Genomic DNA, 20076 nt, shown 5'->3' with positions numbered 1-20076 from the left:
GACAACATCATGGAGCTGGTGGATGTTGGAGACCTTGCACTCCTCCACCTCCTGTTTTGAGGATGCCCCACAAATGCTCAATAGGGTTTAGGTCTGGAGAGAGGCTTGGCCAGTCCATCACCTTTACCCTCAGCTTCTTTAGCAATGCAGTGGTCTTCCTGGAGTTGTTTGGGGTCGTTCTCTTTGACCCATTCTCCAAAGGGAAGGGATCATGCTCTTCAGTATGTCGCAGTACATGTTGGCATTCATGGTTCCCTCAATGAACCGTAGCTCACCAGTGCCGGCAGCACTCATGCAGCCCTAGACCATGACACTCTCACCACCATGCTTGAGTGTAGGCAAGACACACTTGTCTTTGTACTCACCTGGTTGCCGCCACACATGCTTGATACCATCTGAACCAAATAAGTTTTTCTCTTACGTCCTCTGACAGTCACCGTGCCTCATAGTCTTCACCAATGGGTATTGACCTCTTATCCACAGGAGTAAGCTAGGCAGAAGATTTTGTTAAAAACACAAAACTTTGCATAGACACACCTACAGGGGGCTGTCCCTCTGGTCCAATACCCCCGGCTAGCCTTATTCCCAATTCAGTTTGTCTTTTGCCTAGCTTAGGAGTATAGGCTTCCCTGTGCTGGGGCTACAGTCTCAGCCTTTTTCTCTGTTTTATTACATTTTATTTTCTGCTAAGTGTTTTTTCTTTGCACTACTAGCTTTTTATTTGTTCCTGCGCTTAGTCAGACTTCGGAAGACTACAGCGTTTGCGGAGCTGGGAATCGGACTGGTTGTACTAGAGCCTTACGGAATCCCAGCCCGCCATCGAGCATTTAGCAGGCTATGCGTACGCCCTGGCCTCGCAAACGACTGGTCCCTGTCCTCAGGGACACAGCCCGCAAAGTGGCCACTTCGCAAGGATACGCCGTGTGTGGTAAACATCATGTTTTTGGCTGACGGCACCCCCACCAACCGGGGTGGGAGGCTTCCCGTTGCAGAGGGGCACCCACAAAATCGCATGGATCGGTGAGTACCATGCTACCCCCTCTGTCTGTGACATTGTATGCTGGGTGTGTGGGGCCTTCTCTCCTGGGGATGGCAGTCTGTGTAGTCTGTGTGCTTCCCCTCATGTCTGTCCATATGGTCCCTGTGTCTCCCTCACGGTCCCTGCTGGGGCGCTATCTGTGGTCATACCGCGCTGTCGGAGCTGTGCAGGGGTCCCTGAGCCCCTTGGGAGTGTGTGTCACTTTGGGGTACAGATATGGTGGTTGGGGGGCCGCCTCGCTGTAAGATTTGCGGGGCCGCCATTTTGGATGTAGACAGTCGGCTCTGGCTTAAGTTCAGGGCAGTCAGCAGCCATTTTCTAGTGTAATTAGCGCCCTTCGGGCGCCATCTTGCATGTGGCACTGTGTTTTATGCAGGGCTCGGCGGCCATTTTCCTGAAGCCTCCCCATTACTGTCTATTGGCAGACATTTTTGGTTAGCTCCGGCCGCTGTTGGGCCTCTAGAGGCAGACATCATTTCTTTCATCCTGACGATTCGATCGTGCTGGGAGTGTGGGGGGGGGGGGCTTGTGTGCTGTTTTTTTTGGGGTACTACCTTGCTGGCAGCGTTGTATAGGTGCCTTGGCACTATAGATTTGTCATTATTGCGGTGCATTGTGGTGGAACCACCGCTGTCACTTGTATTAAAGGGCCAGCGCCATACACATTTTTTTCAGTGGGTATGGAGTCCAAGGACAGCAAATTCCCCCCAGCTCTGGAGGAGGGATCAGGTACGCCTGAATCCTCTGCCATGGGCTCCTTTACTGTGCACTTGCGACTTTGGCGTCTAAGTGGATCTGTTGATGTCGGAGCGGACCGCTAGAACACGCCCCAGACTGTTTCAGTCTTCTGATTCTGTGCTAGATATGGTTGCCACGGACTGTGTGGCCCATGAAGGGTCTCTGTCTTCTCATTCAGACGGGGAGGTGGTGGAGGACGATGAGGGGGATTATTCCCCTGCTGAGTTGGCCAAAGAAAGAGCTGCTATGTCTGCACTTCTTAGTGCTGTTGGGGCCCGCAGAAAACCCAGAAAGCGGCTCAGGTATTTCCCTGTCCCGCTGAGTTTCATGAAACGGTGAACGAACAATAGCGCTATTAAAAGCGCACCTTTGTGGTACCTAAGCGGTTTCCATACCGTTGTCCCTTTGCGTCTCCAACGGATTCGCACTGGACTGTGGCCCCTACGGTATCCAGATTACACAAGGCCACTCTGATGCCCATGGAGGCTTATCGGGTGCTTGGAGACCTGGCGGTTAGGCGGGTGGAATCTCTTGCCTGCCACTCCTATGTGGTGTCAGGTTCCTTGCGCAAGCCGTTTTCGCCTCAGTGATGGTCTCTCAGGCTGTGGTGGAGTGGACTAAGGTGCTCAGACGCACCCTTGTGGCTGATTCCGCCCCTCCTGCTACTTTGGAGATGGTGGACCACATTGTCAGGCGGTTTTTTATGCCTGTGTGATGCGGCCCTGGATGAGGGCCCTTTAGCCTTGCGCTTATTAGCTGTCACAGTGATAATCCTTTGCCTTGTGTGGCTGTAGAGCTGGTCGGCCGACCAGACTTCCAGGGAGACGGTGTCTGACATCCCTTATGCAGGGAATCGCCTTTTTGGGGACCCCCTGGACGGGTTGGTGAAGGGGGTCACTGGGGGTAAAAAAGCACTCTGCTGCCCCATGTGTCCAAATTTTCCGCGGTAAGCGGGACCCTTCCTTTAAACCATACCACCGGTCCTTTCGTGCCTTTCAGGCACATGACCTGGGTGAATCCTAATTCAGGCCTCTGATGGCCAGAAGCCGCCTTCGGCAATAGCGCCCACCCTGGCACGGCAGCCCCGTCCGCTATTCAGGACAGAGGGGTTCAGGAACTCATTCGGTCGTGGTACAAGATCGAATTTCGATCGCGCCCAGCATACAGATTCTTTCCCTCAAATCTTCATTTGACCCCAGATCGTTTCTAAGACCTCCAACGGGCGGTTCGGGATCTCCTCGCCCAGGGGGTGATCGTCCCGGTGTTACATCGGGACAGGTTTTCTGGGGTGTTTACTTGAATCTGTTCACGGTGCCCTGAAAGGAGGGCAAGGTGTGTCCGATTCTGGACCTACAGTTTCTAAACCGCTTTGTGCGGGTTCAAACATTCTGCCTCTGATCGGTGGCGGCCTTTCTGAGCCCTGGCTTTTATCGACCTCTGTGTGACGCTGAATCTGTCCCCGACGTCTCTGCACTGAGAACCGAGCGATCGAACACCGCCGATCACTCGGTTCTGACTGCTCCCTGACTGTTAGCAGCTCTCTGCTCTTCCCCCTCCTCGCTCACTGGAGCGCTGGGCTGTGGAGGGGGCAGTTAGCGGCTGGCTAAGGCTCTCAGCGGCTCATTGAGAGGCTGAGCCGGGTGTTGGTCCAGGCACCTGGCGGATTCCGACTTCCATTGTCATGATGACGCAGTGCCAGGACAGACTTCTGTGACGTCAGCAGAGAGCGGACTTCAGCCCACTCTCTGCTAAAAATGGGTCACAGGAGTGCAGAATGAACTGCACTCCTGTGATCCATAGATGTACAGCCAAAAGAGCTTTGGCTGTACATCTTTTAACACTGCTTCAAAGTCACTAAACCATCATCAATCAATGGTGTATTACATGCCGTTCATACTCGCTCGGTCATTAGGGATTAATTTTATGTATTCTGCAAAAAACCTGGTTCATCCTGCTGTTCTCTCTCTCCCCTCCTGTCTGTTTCCTTCTGCAGTTGGGGATTTTGCAGAGCAGTGTTGGCAGCTAGTGCACATGCTCAGTTTTCAGTGTATTTTCTACCCTTAGCATTTCTTCCCTATCACATCTGAGCAGCCCATGAGACTATAGTCATATGTGGGCATATTCACAGTAGAAAATGACAGCCCTCTCCCCCCCCCCCCCTTCCATGCCCACTAACCAACTCAACACACTAGGGTGGGGTATTGCATCTTAATTGATGGAGGCTTCATCTTTTTTTTTTCTTGGACAAGGGCTGGAGGGGTGTGATGCAGCCTGTGACTGGCAGAAATCCACCCACACCATGTTATTGCCAAAAAATAACCTCAAATATTTGTATGACCATTTAAAACAGTTTATTGATATTACTTTTTGTACTCTGTATCCCAAAGGCTATTTTTAATTTTTTTTTAACATGGTGACCAGTTGCAAAAGACTAAAAGCTCCTCCTGCCATGGTTTCCCTGCAGACAGGCTCGGAGAGAGTGGAGTCATGTGACAGTTGTATACGGATTAGGAAAAAAGTACTTTTTTAAGTATGTTTTTTTTATTAAAATAGTGACAGCGCCATCATCCACATACAGAAAGAGAAGGGACAATGTAAAACAGTGTGTGTGCTTAGTATCCCTTTAATTTTTGTTTAAGTTATGCATTTTTATTTTATCATAGGTCGTTTACATTCTAGAGAAAAAACATTCAAGAGCAGCCTCAGGGTTCATAAAACCTATGACTGATAAGAATGGGGATCTTGCCAAGAAGTTTGCTTTGTTTTCACCTGTGGACCACAGACTTCCTCGAATACTTGTGACACTTGCTGACTGCCCTACAGACTTTGTCACCCGACCACAAGATTATGCCAGTACCCTTTTTATCTGCCGTATAACTGCTTGGAGAGAGGATAGCAGTTTTGCTGAAGGGTAAGAGTTTTTAATGTAAAGGTTTGTGTCTTTTACTTTGGTGCTTTCTGAAAACTGTTTAACCTCACATCACATATGTGTAAAAAAATGATAAAATATTGTGAAGACTTCTTGCAAGTTTGGAACATTACTGTCTGCAAATTCAAGTGAAGTACAAGTAACTCTTTATCTTTAACGTTTTACTTGTTTATTATTTCTGTTTATTAAGTCCTCAGTCTTGTCATTTTCTTCTGTGATATTTTTTATTTCTAGTTGTATAATTCGTCCATAATGTCATTTGAAAGCCTCTTAATGCAGGAATGCTAGTAATGCAATGCATCAGGTGACTCCCAATTTGTTCAATGCACACCTGTGAATAGAAAATTGATTCTACTTGTTGCAGTCTTTTCTTTGACTCCACATTGAGCCTCTTGGCCAGCCATTCTGTTTAGTGACTGTATGTGTTTTGGCAAAATAGCCTAAATGTGACTGGCAGAGGGCCATATACTTTCCAGGTGTAAAGCACCTGTGCAGTCCTTGCAAGTCCAGTCACCCTGTGTGTTCCTTTTTTTAGAAATGCAATTCAAGGGTTTTTTGTTTAGTAAGAATGAGAACAGCACTGACTAATCAACCATTTGGATGGAAAGAAGAAACACTGGAACCCGACATGCCTGTCACAGCTGAACTTTTAGAATTTGGGAAGAGAGGAAAGAATAATAATTATGGTGATGATGATGATTAGGAAAAGTAAGTGCATCTGACATGCATGTAATTGCTGGGTTAAGGGTTGCACAGAGGAAGCACCTTGGGTGCGGTTAATAAACCGCAGAAAACAGTGCCGAAACTGAGAAAGTCACGATTTGCTAAAATCACTAGAGGAATTCATGGCTTAAATATGGACTAGTTCATTTAAAGTTTGAGGCTCAGTTTGGGCATCAAAGCTGCAGTCCAAAAACAATAGCGTTTCAAGAACTACTCCAATATTACATGATTTCATAAATTCATTTTACCCTTGTTAATATTGCTTCCTACATTCATAGCTTTACTAAAATTGTTGTAGCGTGGGGAACCGGAAAAGGGTGTGTGTATTTTTTCTGGTTTGGCTTATACTGGTATAGCATGGCATTTAAATGCACACAATAAATCAAAGAAGTACAGCCAAAGCTCGTTTGACTGTACTTCTCCTATGGATCACAGGAATGCAGTTCCTTCTGCACACTTGTGACCCGTTTTTAACAGACAACGGGCTGAGTCAAAGGAGGCTCATGCAAGATCACAACAATGAAGTCAGGATCCGCCCACATGCTTGGCCAGGCACCCAACTCAGCCTCTCAGTGAGCTGCTGGGAGCCTGAGCTTGCTGCTCCTACCCCCTCTACAGCCCAGTGTTCCAGTGAGTGCAGTGGGGGCAAAGCAGAGAGCCCTGAGAACTGAACCGATCGGTGGCATTCGATTGCTCAGTTCTTGGTGTTGGAGCCGGCGGTGGACAGATGCAGCATCGTACTGATTCTGCATTCGCCTAGGTATGTATAATTCTTAAGAAAAAAAAAAGCCATACTTTCTATTTCGTTCATTGCTGGACACCGCTCCTTAGGATTCTTGACCAGTGGGTTTATACTGCCCCCTACAGGAGTAGGATACTAGGCAGAAAAAGAACTTGACTGTACCTATGTGTAGTCCAAGGAGGCATACTCCCCTTCTCGGCCATAGGTACCCAGTTTTAGGGATGCAACTATTGATTATGATCATATTCGATTAGTTGACCGGTTTATTGTTTCGATTAATCGGATAATAACTTAAAAAGAATGTGGTGTATAATTTAGTTATGTAGCACTTCCCCCTTGAGGGCTGCTGATTGATGGGTGTTCCTCAGCACTCCCATGGCCCTGTGAATCGTCCAACCCACCTGACGCTCTAGGTTCTGACATTGTAAGTATACCTTTAAGAACACACTGACACAAAAGGAATGACTTTTTGTTTTTTTACTGAAAGGATAAATGGGTCTTAGTCAGTGAAATACCACAAAACTCACTGAGATTCAGCAGAACTGATGTATAAAGAAATGGTATAGAATATCAATGAACAATAGTAGCACAATATTCTCAGACTGTGAACCTTTATAGCTCTACTATTACTGTTGCTAGGAAAGAACTTAAAATTATACTAATGCTGTAACTATGATAGTTATTAGTGTAAATAAGTACATTAAGTGTATCCCCTTTAACCACTTGCCGACCGCTGCAAGTACATTTACTGTGGCGGTCAGCCCCGTACAGGCAAAGTGACGTAGTACTACGTCGCTAGCCTGAGAGCCTCTAGGGGGCGAGCGCGCGCCCCCGCTCGTTCCCTAACATGTCCACGCGTGTGACCGGCGGACCCGATGTCCGCTGGTCACTCGCGATCTCCCGGTGGAGAGGGAGAAAGGCAGGCTGCTCATGTTAACAAAGCCGCCTGTCCGTCCTCCCTGATCTAACTGCAGAGATCATACGATCCTGCTATGTAGGATTGTATGTCTCTGTGGTTACATCACTAGCCACACCCCTTTACAGTTAGAGCATGCCCCTAGGGACACATTTAACCCCTGCATCTCTAATGTTAACCCCTTCCCTGCCAGTGTAATTTTTACAGTAACAGTGCACATGTATAGCACTGATTACTGTAGTAATGTTACTGGTACCCCCAAAAGTGTCAAAAATGTCAGTCAAGGGTCCGATCTGTCCGCCGCAATGTCGCAGTCCCGCAAAAAAATTGCAGATCGCAGCCATTACTCGTTAAAAAAAAAAAAAAAAAAAACAAAATGACAAAAATCTTTCCCTTAGTAAACGCAATAACTTTTGCACAAACCAATCAAAATATGTTTATTGCGATTTTTTTTTTACCAAACATATGTAGCAGAAAACAAATTGGCCTAAAATGTTAAAAAAATTGATTTTTAAATTTTTTTGGGGGAATTTCATATAAAAAAATGTGAAAAATATTGTTGTTTTTTAAAAATTTTCGCTTTTTTTTTGTTTATAGCGCAAAAAGAAAAATCACACAGGTGATCAAATACCACCAAAAGAAAGCTCTATTTGTGGGAAAAAAAGGATGTCAATTTCATTTGGGTACAGCGTCGCACGACCGCGCGTTTGTCCGTTAAAGTCACGCAGTGCCGAATAGCAAAATAGGGCCTGGTCAGGAAGGGGGTAAAATCTTCCGGGACTGAAGTGGTTTAGGTATACCAGGTGTCAACCCCTTTCCTAGCAAGGCTTGCTAAGTCTTCGCAGGCAGTTGGAGCTCTTATCACTGTTCAATGTGATATTTGTAATCCCAAAAGAAGTGATATGTGCAATACTGTCTGCGGTCAGTGTGTTGGAAAAAGGTTATACTTGCGGTTAGGATTTCAGAGAGGGACCCTTTCGTTCTTTGATGTCCATATGTGAGATCCTGCAATACTGGCGATACGCTCTCCCACGCTCCGGCGTCTGGGAGTGAACGATACTCTGCTGCCTCTGTCAGTCTGTCCAGCCTCCACTCGCTTCCTCTTCAGCTACACTGTATCAGCATCCACCATGTAGCTATCAGCATCCGCTCCACTGAGGACAAGCTCCGCACTCTGGTTAAGCCTCGTGTTCTAGGCCTCAGCCACCGACATTACTGTGAGCACTCAACAGACTGATCCGCACTCACTGGGTCCCGGAAGCAAGAGAACGTGCACACTGTGAAGCAGATAGGTTTATAGGCTCTCCCATGATCCTTCACTTCCCCATTGCTTCCTGGGAGTACAGTTCCTTCCGCAATCGAGATAAGTCTGCTCCCAGCACTTAACTATATCTCCCACAATCCAATTCTTCCACTTCTGTGGGAAGGCTGATCACCTTCTCAAAGCAGTCTTAAAGGGGCGCACAGGCAATTCCAACAATAACGATAAACACGTAGATACATATATATTGTAGTAGTCCGATCCTGGCTACAGATAATATGTAAAGTTTTTTTTTTTTTAAAAAGCAATTTATTCTTAAATATCTATATGCAGTGTTAAATATAAATAACCAACTATATGCTTAGGAAGCAAAATCTCTAATCCACTCTTAGAATGCCAGACAGAAGAGATATACTGTGTATACTATTAGAGGTTTAATCTGGTTAATATCAGATCCAGAGATCAAATTTTTATTTGAAAAAAAAAATAGACTGATTTTTTGCAGATTTTCAGACAGCACTGTAATATATTATGTATGACAGACTCCTTTGTCATTGGCAGGTGGCTTCATAAATGCCACCTGCGCCTGCTGTCACTTATGCTGGCCATACACCGTTTTGCGTTAAAAAGTCCTTGACCCTTTCCAAATACGCAGCAGCTGAAAAAAGCTGTGAACGTGTCCCATAGGAAACTTTGTTAAATTAACTGAAGTGCCTTTCTGCAAAAGCTCCAAAAAACACATAGGTGTGAACCAGAAGAGTAGTAGCAGCAGCATGCTTTTTTTGTATCACCTGTCATAATGGGTTTAAAAAAACTAAAATTAGCCCTTTTATAGTACAAAAAGAGCAGATAATCACTACTAATAAAAGGGGTTCATTTATACTTTAAAACAGAGAAAGTAATATATATGAAATCGTATATATCACGCTCCAGTCTTTGGCTCCCCCCCATGCTCCAGTCCTCGGCTCCCTCCCCCCCCATGCTCCAGTCCTCGGCTCCCTCCCCCCCATGCTCCAGTCCTCGGCTCCCTCCCCCCCCCCCACGCTCCAGTCCTCGGCTCCCTCCCCCCCCCACGCTCCAGTCCTCGGCTCCCTCCCCCCCCCACGCTCCAGTCCTCGGCTCCCTCCCCCCCACGCTCCAGTCCTCGGCTCCCTCCCCCCCACGCTCCAGTCCTCGGCTCCCTCCCCCCCCACGCTCCAGTCCTCGGCTCCCTCCCCCCCCACGCTCCAGTCCTCGGCTCCCACCCCCCCCACGCTCCAGTCCTCGGCTCCCTCCCCCCCCACGCTCCAGTCCTCGGCTCCCTCCCCCCCCACGCTCCAGTCCTCGGCTCTCTCCCCCCCCTCCCGTTCCAGTCTGCGGCTCTCCCCTCCCCTATTCCAGTCCTCGGCTCCCCACATTTCCAGTCCTAGCCTCCCCCCCCACGCTCCAGTCCTCGGCTCCCTCCCCCCCCACGCTCCAGTCCTCGGGTCCCTCCCCCCCACGCTCCAGTCCTCGGCTCCCTCCCCCCCCCCACGCTCCAGTCCTCGGCTCCCTCCCCCCCACGCTCCAGTCCTCGGCTCCCTCCCCCCACGCTCCAGTCCTCGGCTCTCTCCCCCCCCTCCCGTTCCAGTCTGCGGCTCTCCCCCCCTCCACTTTCCAGTCCTCGCCTCCCCCCCACTTTCCAGTCCTCGCCTCTCCCCCCCCACTTTCCAGTCCTCGCCTCTCCCCCCCCACTTTCCAGTCCTCGCCTCTCCCCCCCCCCCCACACTTTGCAGTCCTCGCCTCTCTCCCCTCCCCCCCACTTTCCAGTCCTCGCCTCTCCCCCCCACTTTCCAGTCCTCGCCTCTCCCCCCCACTTTCCAGTCCTCGCCTCTCCCCCCCCCCCACACTTTGCAGTCCTCGCCTCTCCCCCCCCCCCCACACTTTGCAGTCCTCGCCTCTCCCCCCCACTTTCCAGTCCTCGCCTCTCCCCCCCACTTTCCAGTCCTCGCCTCTCCCCCCCACTTTCCAGTCCTCGCCTCTCCCCTCCCCCCCACTTTCCAGTCCTCGCCTCTCCCTCCCCCCACTTTCCAGTCCTCGTCTCTCCCTCCCTCCCCCCACTTTCCAGTCCTAGTCTCTCCCTCCCCCCACTTTCCAGTCCTCGTCTCTCCCTCCCCCCACTTTCCAGTCCTCGCCTCTCCCTCCCCCCACTTTCCAGTCCTCGCCTCTCCCTCCCCCCACTTTCCAGTCCTCGCCTCTCTCCCCCCACTTTCCAGTCCTCGCCTCTCTCCCCTCACTTTCCAGTCCTCGCCTCTCTCCCCTCACTTTCCAGTCCTCGCCTCTCTCTGCTCCCCCCCCCACTTTCCAGTCCTCTGCTCCCCCCCCACTTTCCAGTCCTCTGCTCCCCCCCACTTTCCAGTCCTCTGCTCCCCCCCCCACTTTCCAGTCCTCTGCTCCCCTCCCCACTTTCCAGTCCTCTGCTCCCCCCCCCACTTTCCAGTCCTCTGCTCCCCCCCCCACTTTCCAGTCCTCTGCTCCCCCCCCCACTTTCCAGTCCTCTGCTCCCCCCCCCACTTTCCAGTCCTCTGCTCCCCCCCCACTTTCCAGTCCTCTGCTCCCCCCCCCCCACTTTCCAGTCCTCTGCTCCCCCCCCCCACTTTCCAGTCCTCGGCTCCCCCCCCCACTTTCCAGTCCTCGGCTCCCCCCCCCACTTTCCAGTCCTCGGCTCCCCCCCCACTTTCCAGTCCTCGGCTCCCCCCCCACTTTCCAGTCCTCGGCTCCCCCCCCACTTTCCAGTCCTCGGCTCTTCCCCCCCCCTCCCATTCCAATCCTCGGCTCCCCCCCACTTTCCAGTCCTCGGCTCCCCCCCACTTTCCAGTCCTCGCCTCTCTCCCCCCCCCCGCTTTCCAGTCCTCGCCTCTCTCCCCCCCCCGCTTTCCAGTCCTCGCCTCTCTCCCCCCCCAATTTCCAGTCCTCGCCTCTCCCCCCCCCCGCTTTCCAGTCCTCGCCTCTCTCCCCCCCCGATTTCCAGTCCTCGCCTCTCTCCCCCCCCGCTTTCCAGTCCTCGCCTCCCCCCTCCCGCTTTCCAGTCCTCGCCTCCCCCCCCCACTTTCCAGTCCTCGCCTCCCCCCCCCCCACTTTCCAGTCCTCGCCTCCCTCCCCTCCCCCCCACTTTCCAGTCCTTGGCTCTCCCCTCCCCCCCACTTTCCAGTCCTTGGCTCTCCCCTCCCCCCCACTTTCCAGTCCTTGGCTCTCCCCTCCCCCCCACTTTCCAGTTCTTGGCTCTCCCCCCCCCCCCCACTTTCCAGTCCTTGGCTCTCCCCCCCCCCCCCCCCCCACTTTCCAGTCCTTGGCTCCCCCCCCCCCCTCCACTTTCCAGTCCTCGGCTCTCCCCCCCACGTTCCGGTCCTCGGCTCGCCCCCTCCCCAGGGAGCAGAGGACTGGAGTGACTGGGAAAAAAAAAAGTTTTTTTAATATGGAGTCCCAGGACTGCAAATTTCCCCCAGCTTTGGTGGAGGAGGATTCAGGTTCCTCTGAATCTTCTGCTTTGACTGCCGCACTTGCGACTTTAGCATCCAAGGTGGATCTTTTAATGACAGAACGGGATGCTAGAAAAAGACCTAGGCTCTCTTTCTTCTGATTCTGATGATTCTTCATGGTTGCCGTAGATTGCCCCTTGAAGGGTCTCGCTCTTCTCAGTCTGAGGGGGAGGCGGAGGATGCGGGGGTGGATAATTCCCCCCCTGGGACGGCTGAGGACCACGCAGCTATGGATGCGCTGATCATTCCCGTGAAGATAACACTACATTTAGAGGATGAGCCCAATCCTGCGGGAAAACGGTCCTCTTTTGGTACCCACAGATCCCGTAAGGTGGCGCAGGTATTTCCTTGCCCCTCTGAGTTCCATGAAACTGTGAACGCACAATGGCGCAACTTGAAGCTCACTTTTGTAGTGCCCAAGAAGTTTAAACTTTTACCCCTTTGCGTCTCCTACTGATTTGCGCTGGTCTATGGCTCCCAAAGTGGATCACACTGTGGCCAGATTGAACAGGGTCACTCTGGTACCCACCGAGGATTCTCCGGTGTTTAAAGATCCTACGGATAGGAGGCTGGAATCTCTTGCCCGACATTCCTACATGGTAGCAGATTCCATGCTGAAACCTATTTTCGCCTCGGTCATGGTGGCTCAAGCCGTGGCGGATTGGACCCAGGTGCTCAGACGCACCCTCGTGGCTGATTCTACCCCCCCTACTAGCTTGGGGATGGTGGACCAGATTTATCAAGGGGTCATGTTTTTGTGCGATGCGGCCTTAAATGAGGTCCCATTAGCTGCGCCCTTATCTAGTGTCGCAGTACTTAATCGCCGCTTAATATGGTTGAAAAGCTGGTCGACTGACCAGACTTCCAGGAAAAGGTGTCACTGGGGGCAAGAGCACTCTGTTGCCCCAGAATTCTAGGGGTAAGTCTTTCTGCGGTAAGCGGGGCCCCTCCTTTAAACCAAATCAAGGGTCCTTTCGTGCCTTCAAGGCGCAGGACAAGGGGAAACCTTTCAAGGGCCAGGGTGGCCGGAGGAAGTCCTGGGAGGGCAAGCCAAAAGCCGCCCAGGCTGGTGCGGCGGCTCAGTTCGCCCCTGCCTGAAGGGGCGCCCTCACCCGTTTCAGGGGTTGGGGGAACGTCTGCGCGGTTTCCTCCACCCTTGGCTGCTCCGGATTCCGGACAAGTGGATTCAGGAAATCATTGATCAGGTTACAAGATCTAATTCCTTTCGCGACCAGCGGACAGATTCTTTCCCTCAAATCTTCATTTGACCCCAGATCGGCTGCAAGATCTTCATCGGGCGGTTCAGGATCTACTCGCCCAGGGGCTAATCGTCCTGGTGCCACATCAGGACAGATTTTGGGGGTTTTACTCGAATCTGTGCCCAGAAAGGAGGGCAAGGTGCGTCCGATTCTGGACTTAAAAGCTCTCAACCGATTCGTGCGCGTTCAAAAATTCCGCATGGAATCGCTTCGCTCGGTGGTGGCCTCCCTGAGTCCGGGAGATTTCCTGGCTTCTATCGACGTAAAGGATGCGTATTTACACATCCCCCATATTCGAGGGTCATCAGAGGTACCTCCGATTCGCTATCGCGGAGGAACACTATCAGTTTGTGGCGTTACCTTCCGGTCTCGCTTCGGCTCCAAGGGTGTATACCAAAGTGCTGGCTCCAGTTCTGGGCCTGTTACGGGCACAGGGCATTGCGGTCTTGGGATATCTGGACGATCTCCTGTTAAGATCGAGTGCCAGTCAGAGCCTGCTGCGCGATCTGTCCACTACGGTTCAGGCGCTCCAGGAGTTCGGTTGGACCATCAACGTTCAGAAGTCGACTTTGTCTCCTTCGGTTCGCCTCCCATATTTGGGAAAGGTCTTGGACTCCGCCCAAGCGAAGGTGTTTCTGCCGGAGGACAAGCTCCGGACCCTGCAGAGCGAGGTCAGGTCCCTCAGGGACAACGAGTCCTCGTCGCTCAGGACCTGTATGCGGTCCCTGGGATTGATGGTATCAGCCTTCGAGGTGATACCGTTTGCACAGTTTCTCACGCGGTCTCTCCAAGCGGAGATACTGGCCAGGTGGGACAGGCTCCCTCAGTCCTTGGACCTGAGGGTGTCTCTGAGTCACCAAACAAGAGTGGATCTTCTGTGGTAGCTTCAGTCCTTAGCCGTAGTGGAGGGGAAATCCTTCCAGCCGTTGCTGTGGACGGTGATTACCAAGGATGCCAGCCTGTCGGGCTGGGGTGGCGTCCTGGGCAACCTGTGTGCCCAGGGTACTTGGTCGGTGGAGGCATCATCCCTACCGATAAACCTCTTGGAATTGAGAGCGATCAGGCTGTGCCTGCTTCATTGGTCGGATCGTCTTCAGGGCCGCCCTGTATGGGTGCAGACAGACAATGCCACTGCGGTGGCTTACATCAATCACCAAGGGGGCACCAGGGGTGGCCAGGCGGCTCAGGAAGTGACCAGCATTCTGTCTTGGGCCGAGACTCACGTTCCGGCGATTTCGGCAGTTCACATTCCGGGTGTGGAGAACTGGCAGGCCGATTATCTGAGCCTCCAGACCCTGGACCAGGGGGAATGGTCCCTGCACCCGGAGGTTTTTCAAATGCTGTGTGCGAAATGGGGATCCCCGGATGTGGATCTGTTCGCGTCCCGGCTAAACAACAAGGTGGGAAGGTTCGTGGCAAGAACGCGCGATCCTCTGGCAGACGCCTCGGATGCGCTGGTTGTGCCTTGGCACCGGTATTGTCTGATGTATGCCTTTCCCCCGATTCAGTTGTTGTCCAGGTTCCTGCGCAGGTTGGTCTCGGAACCAAAGTTGGTGATTCTGGTGGCCCCGGACTGGCCACGCCGGTCCTGGTACGCGGACATCATTCAACTAGCCGTCGAGCCTTTGTGGCGGCTACCGTTACAAGACAATCTACTGTCTCAGGGACCGATCTTCCATCCTGCTTTACAGTCGCTGGCTTTAACGGCATGGCTGTTGAAAGCCAGGCCCTGAGAGACAGGGGTGTCTCTTCGGAGGTCATTCCTACCTTGCTCAAGGCTAGGAAAGCCTCGTCCAGTAAGATCTATTACCGTACCTGGAAAGCTTATTTTGCCTGGTGTGAGTCCAGAGGCTTTCCTCCTCGTTCCTACTCTGTGGCGAGGGTGATAGCCTTCCTACAAACTGGTGTGGCCCAGCGCCTGGCGTTGTCCACGATTAAGGGCCAGTTGTCAGCACTAGCCGTCCTTTTCCAGCGCTCGTTGGCGTCCAACTCTTTGATTTGCACCTTTATTCAAGGTGTGCGTCACTTGGCCCCTCCTCCTCGGGCGCCCCTACCTCCTTGGGAGTTGAACTTGGTTCTGTCCATCTTGCAACGTTCTCCCTTTGAAAACATCCGGGAGATCTCTTTCTCTCTTGTTGAAAAAGGTTGCTTTTCTGGTAGCGATCACTTCTGCAAGCAGAGTGTCGGAGTTGGCGGCCTTGTCTTGCCGCTCCCCTTACCTGGTGGTTCATAGGGATATGGTGGTCTTGCGACCAAACCAGTCCTTACTTCCAAAGGTGGTTTCTGATTTTCCCCTTAATGAGGACATTGTTTTGCCTTGGCTTTGTGTGAATCCTAAACATCCTAAGGCGTTTGCCTTACATTCCTTGGATGTTGTCCAGGCGATCAGGGTTTACCTGTCGTCCACTGAATCCTTTCGGAAGTTGGATTCTCTTTTTGTCCTTCCTGAGGGACCTCGGAAGGGTATGGCTGCGTCTGCGGCGACCATTGCAAAATGGATCAGGCAGATGATTGTGCAGGCCTATTTGATTAAGGAACGGGTACCGCCCTTCCCTGTAAAGGCACACTCTACCAGAGCTGTGAGTGCGTCATGGGCCTTCCGACATCAGGCTTCGGTGGTCCAGGTGTGCAAGGCTGCGTTCTACAAACTTGATGTTCTGGCATCGGCAGATGCCTCCTTTGGCCACACAGTTCTGTGTGCGGCAGTGCCTTAAGGGGACCCTAGTTTTGCAGGGCCCTGGCTGTTGGGGTTGTTTTTTCCCCCATGTTTATTTGCTTTCCTGGGTTGTTGCTCCAGTTGAGCTTTTCTGTTGCCCAGAGGATACCTTTCTGCTTTTGTAAAGTTCCTTTCTCTGAGGTGGGTGCTGCGTTGCCTTTCTGACGGTTGCGTTTCCCACCCCTCATGTCTACACTGCTTTGGGACATTCCATTGGTGAAGACTGAATGAGTGGGCGGCGACTGTCAGAGGACGCAAGAGAAAAATGAATTTTTGTAAATTCTTACCGTAAAATTCCTTTCTCTGAGTTCTCTGACAGTCGCTGCCCCCGCCCCTCTATTTGGGGTTCTTTGGACTTTTAACTGCTTGCTACCAAACTGAGTTGGGATGGCTGATAGCAGGGGGGTATTGGACCAGTGGGACAGCTCCAACAGGTGTGTATGTAAATCACTTTGTTAACAAGTCTTATGCCTAGCTTGCTCCTATGGATAAGAGGTCAATACCCATTGGTGAAGACTGAATGAGTGGGCGGCGACTGTCAGAGGACTTCCTGCTTTGGCAGCCATGTTTGTGTAATCCAGCGGCCATGTTTTTGGTTTACCCAGAATTTTTAATGGCAGCCATTTTCCTGTAGTTTGATGCAGTGCTGAGGCTGTGGGGGCCTCTAGTGTCAGGTCAGCCTTTCCTCTTTCCAGCAGCGTGGCAGTCCGTTTTGGCGCTCTCAAGCTCGGGTGGTGAATCTCTGGGGGTACTCTATCCTTCCTCTGTTATATACAGTGCCGCGGGTGCTCGGATTCTTGTGGTGCCCCAGCTGTGCACAGGGGGGGGGGGGGCTCCAGTTTAACAAAAAAAAAAAAAATCTGAGCAGCGCAGTTCCCATTAACCCGTTATGGTCATGGAGCCTATGTAGCGGTTTTTACCACCCGATCCACTCCTGGAAACTGCAGAACCCTCTGGGTCCCAGTCTGCCCTGGTTTCCATGACGGCAACCCTGCAGTCACTAGTAGCCAAAGTAGATATGGTCCTGCAAAGGAGACCTGGCAAGAAGCGCCCCCGCCTTCACCTGTATGCTCTTTCTCAGAATCTGTTGTGGATTTGCCCACTGTGGACGAGAGTCAGCCCACTGGATCTGCGTCCATGCACGCTGAGTGCTCGAATAGTTAGGATGATTCGTCGTCCTCAGCAGCCGCGCATGAAAAAACGCTGGTGGAGGCTTTGATTGTGTCAGTGCAGGAAACGTTAAAATTGTAGGACTCGGCTACTGCTGAGTTGGCATCGCCGATGCAGTTTGGCACCAGCAAATCTTCCAAGGTGACTAAGATTTTCCCCTTTTCTGCCTGTTTTGACGAGATTGTCACTAGTCGCAGGATTTTCAGGTTTCCCGGCTAAATAAGACCTTACTTTTGCCAGTGAAGGATGCTCTGTCCTTTAAGGACCCTGTGGACAAACGAGCGGAGGCTCTGGTCCGGTACCTCTTCACTGTGGCTTGTTCAATTTTGAGATCGGTGTTTGCTATCACCTTGGTATCCCAAACTTAAACAGAATGGGCTAAGATTTTGCGCTAGCATCTGGAGGGGAGTCAACACCCTTCTGAGCTGGCGGGACCTGGTGGATCAGTTGATCCAGAGGTTACAGTAGATTTGTGATGCATTCCTAGATGTGGCCCCCTTGGCCAGCAGAGTTTCGGTGACGGTGGTGATCCTTCGCTGCATGATGTGGTTGAAGTACTGGTCGGCTGATCAGGCTTCTAAAAAGTTGCTGATTGATCTTCCTTTTGTCGGTGACCGTTTGTTCAGTGCCTTTATGGAAGAGATTAAGGGCCTTACTAGAGGCAAGAGTACATTGCTTCTGCAGACTGTCAAGGGCTTAAAAAGGAACTAGTCTCTGCCAAACTTATCCTTCAAATATTGTGAGACATGTTAATTGTCAGTGGTTTTGTGGTCAGTGCAGCAAACTCTCTCCAGAAGTTCAGTGAGGATCTCTGAATGATCCAATGTGGACCTAAATGACTAATGATGATAAATAGAATCCACCTGTGTGTAATCAAGTCTCCGTATAAATGCACCTGCACTGTGATAGTCTCAGAGGTCCTTTTAAAGCCCAGAGAGCATCATCATGAAGAACAAGGAACACACCAGGCAGGTCCAAGATACTGTTGTGGAGAAGTTTAAAGCCGGATTTGGATACAAAAAGATTTCTCAAGCTTTAAACATCCCAAGGAGCACTGTGCAAGCGATAATATTGAAATGGAAGGAGTATCAGACCACTGCAAATCTACGAAGACCTGGCCGTCCCTCTAAGCTTTCAGCTCATACAAGGAGAAAACTGATCAGAGATGCAGCCAAGAGGCTCATGATCACTCTGGATGAACTGCAGAGATCTACAGCTGAGGCGGGAGACTCTGTCCATAGGACAACAATCAGTCGTATACTGCACAAATCTGGCCTTTATGGAAGAGTGGCAAGAAGAAAGCCATTTCTTAAAGATATCCATAAAAAGTGTCATTTAAAGTTTGCCACAAGCCACCTGGGAGACGCACCAAACATGTGGAAGAAGGTGCTCTGGTCAGATGAAACCAAAATCAAACTTTTTGGCAACAATGCAAAACGTTATGTTTGGCGTAAAAGCAACACAGCTCATCACCCTGAACACACCATCCCTACTGTCAAACATGGTGGTGGCAGCATCATGGTTTTGGACTGCGTTTCTTCAGCAGGGACAGGGAAGATGGTTAAAATTGATGGGAAGATGGATGGAGCCAAATACAGGACCATTTTGGAAGAAAACCTGATGGGAGTCTGCAAAAGACCTGAGACTGGGACGGAGATTTGTCTTCCAACAAGACAATGATCCGAAATATAAAGCAAAATCTACAATGGAATGGTTCACAAACACATCCAGGTGTTAGAATGGCCAAGTCAAAGTCCAGACCTGAATCCAATCGAGAATCTGTGGAAAGAACTGAAAACTGCTGTTCACAAACGCTCTCCATCCAACCTCACTGAGTTCAAGCTGTTTTGCAAGGAGGAATGGGCAAAAATTTCAGTCTCTCGATGTGCAAAACTGATAGAGACATACCCCAAGTGGCTTACAGCTGTAATCACAGCAAAAGGTGGTGCTACAAAGTATTAACTTAAGGGGGCTGAATAATTTTGCACGCCCAATTTTTCAGTTTTTTATTTGTTAAAAAAGTTTAAAATATCCAATAAATTTCGTTCCACTTCATGATTGTGTCCCACTTGTTGTTGATTCTTCACAAAAAATGACAGTTTTATATCTTTGAAGCCTGAAATGTGGCAAAAGGTCGCAAAGTTCAGGGGGCCGAATACTTTCGCAAGGCACTGTAGGTGGCGGGTTCTATCTCACTGATGACCACTGCAATTATAGCACTTCTGTTTTGCACCTGGTCTCCAGTCTTCTCTATTTTGGGAATTATGGACTTATTCATTGATTTTTCTATATATATGATAATGTGATGATTTGATTGATTTTATGACCATATTTTTTCACTTTTATATTTGTATACTTCATTGTATATACAGTATCTCACAAAAGTGTGTACACCCCTCACATTTTTGTAAATATTTTATTAGAACTTTTCATGTGACAACACTGAAGAAATGGCACTTTGCTACAATGTAAAGTAGTGAGTGTACAGCTCAGAACAGGCCTCACCATGGTCGACCAAAGAAGTTGAGTGCACGTGCTCGGCGTTATATCCAGAGGTTGTCTTTGGGAAACATATGAGTGCTGGCAGCATTGCTGCAGAGGTTGAAGAGGTGGGGGGTCAGCCTGTAAGTTCTTAGTTAATACGCCGCACACTGCATCAAATTGGTCTGCATGGCTGTCATCTCAGAAGGAAGCCTCTTCTAAAGATAATGCACAAGAAAGCCCACAAACAGTTTGCTGAAGGACATGGATTACTGAAATCATGTCCTGGGGTCTGATGAGACCAAGATAAACTTGTTTGGTTCAGATGGTGTCAAGCATGTGTGGCAGCAACCAGGTGGGGAGTACAAAGTATGTCTTGCCTACAGTCAAGCATGGTAGTGCGAGTGTCATGGTCTGGGGCTGCATGAGTGCTGCCGGCACTGGGGAGCTGTTGAGGGAACCATGAATGCCAACATGTCCTGTGACATACTAAAGCAGAGCATGATCCCCTTTTGGAGACTGGACCGCAGGTCAGTATTCCAACATAAGGACCCCAAACACACCTCCAAGACAACCACTACCTTGCTGAAGAAGTTGAGGGTAAA

The 20076-nt window shown here is 50.6% G+C and overlaps 1 protein-coding gene across 1 annotated transcript in view; it reads left to right on the top strand.

Annotated features, from left to right (window-relative positions):
* Positions 1-20076, top strand: part of DIS3L2 (DIS3 like 3'-5' exoribonuclease 2) — a 1275365-nt gene that overhangs the window by 579671 nt on the left and 675618 nt on the right. Inside the window, exon 10 of the mRNA XM_082248603.1 lies at positions 4441-4688. Coding sequence (XP_082104729.1) covers positions 4441-4688 — 248 coding nt within the window. The remainder of the gene's footprint in view (positions 1-4440; positions 4689-20076) is intronic.

This window comes from Pelophylax lessonae (assembly GCF_965119305.1).
Source record: "Pelophylax lessonae genome assembly, chromosome: 3".
NCBI lineage: Eukaryota > Metazoa > Chordata > Amphibia > Anura > Ranidae > Pelophylax > Pelophylax lessonae.
This window is presented reverse-complemented; position numbering and strand designations above follow the sequence as displayed.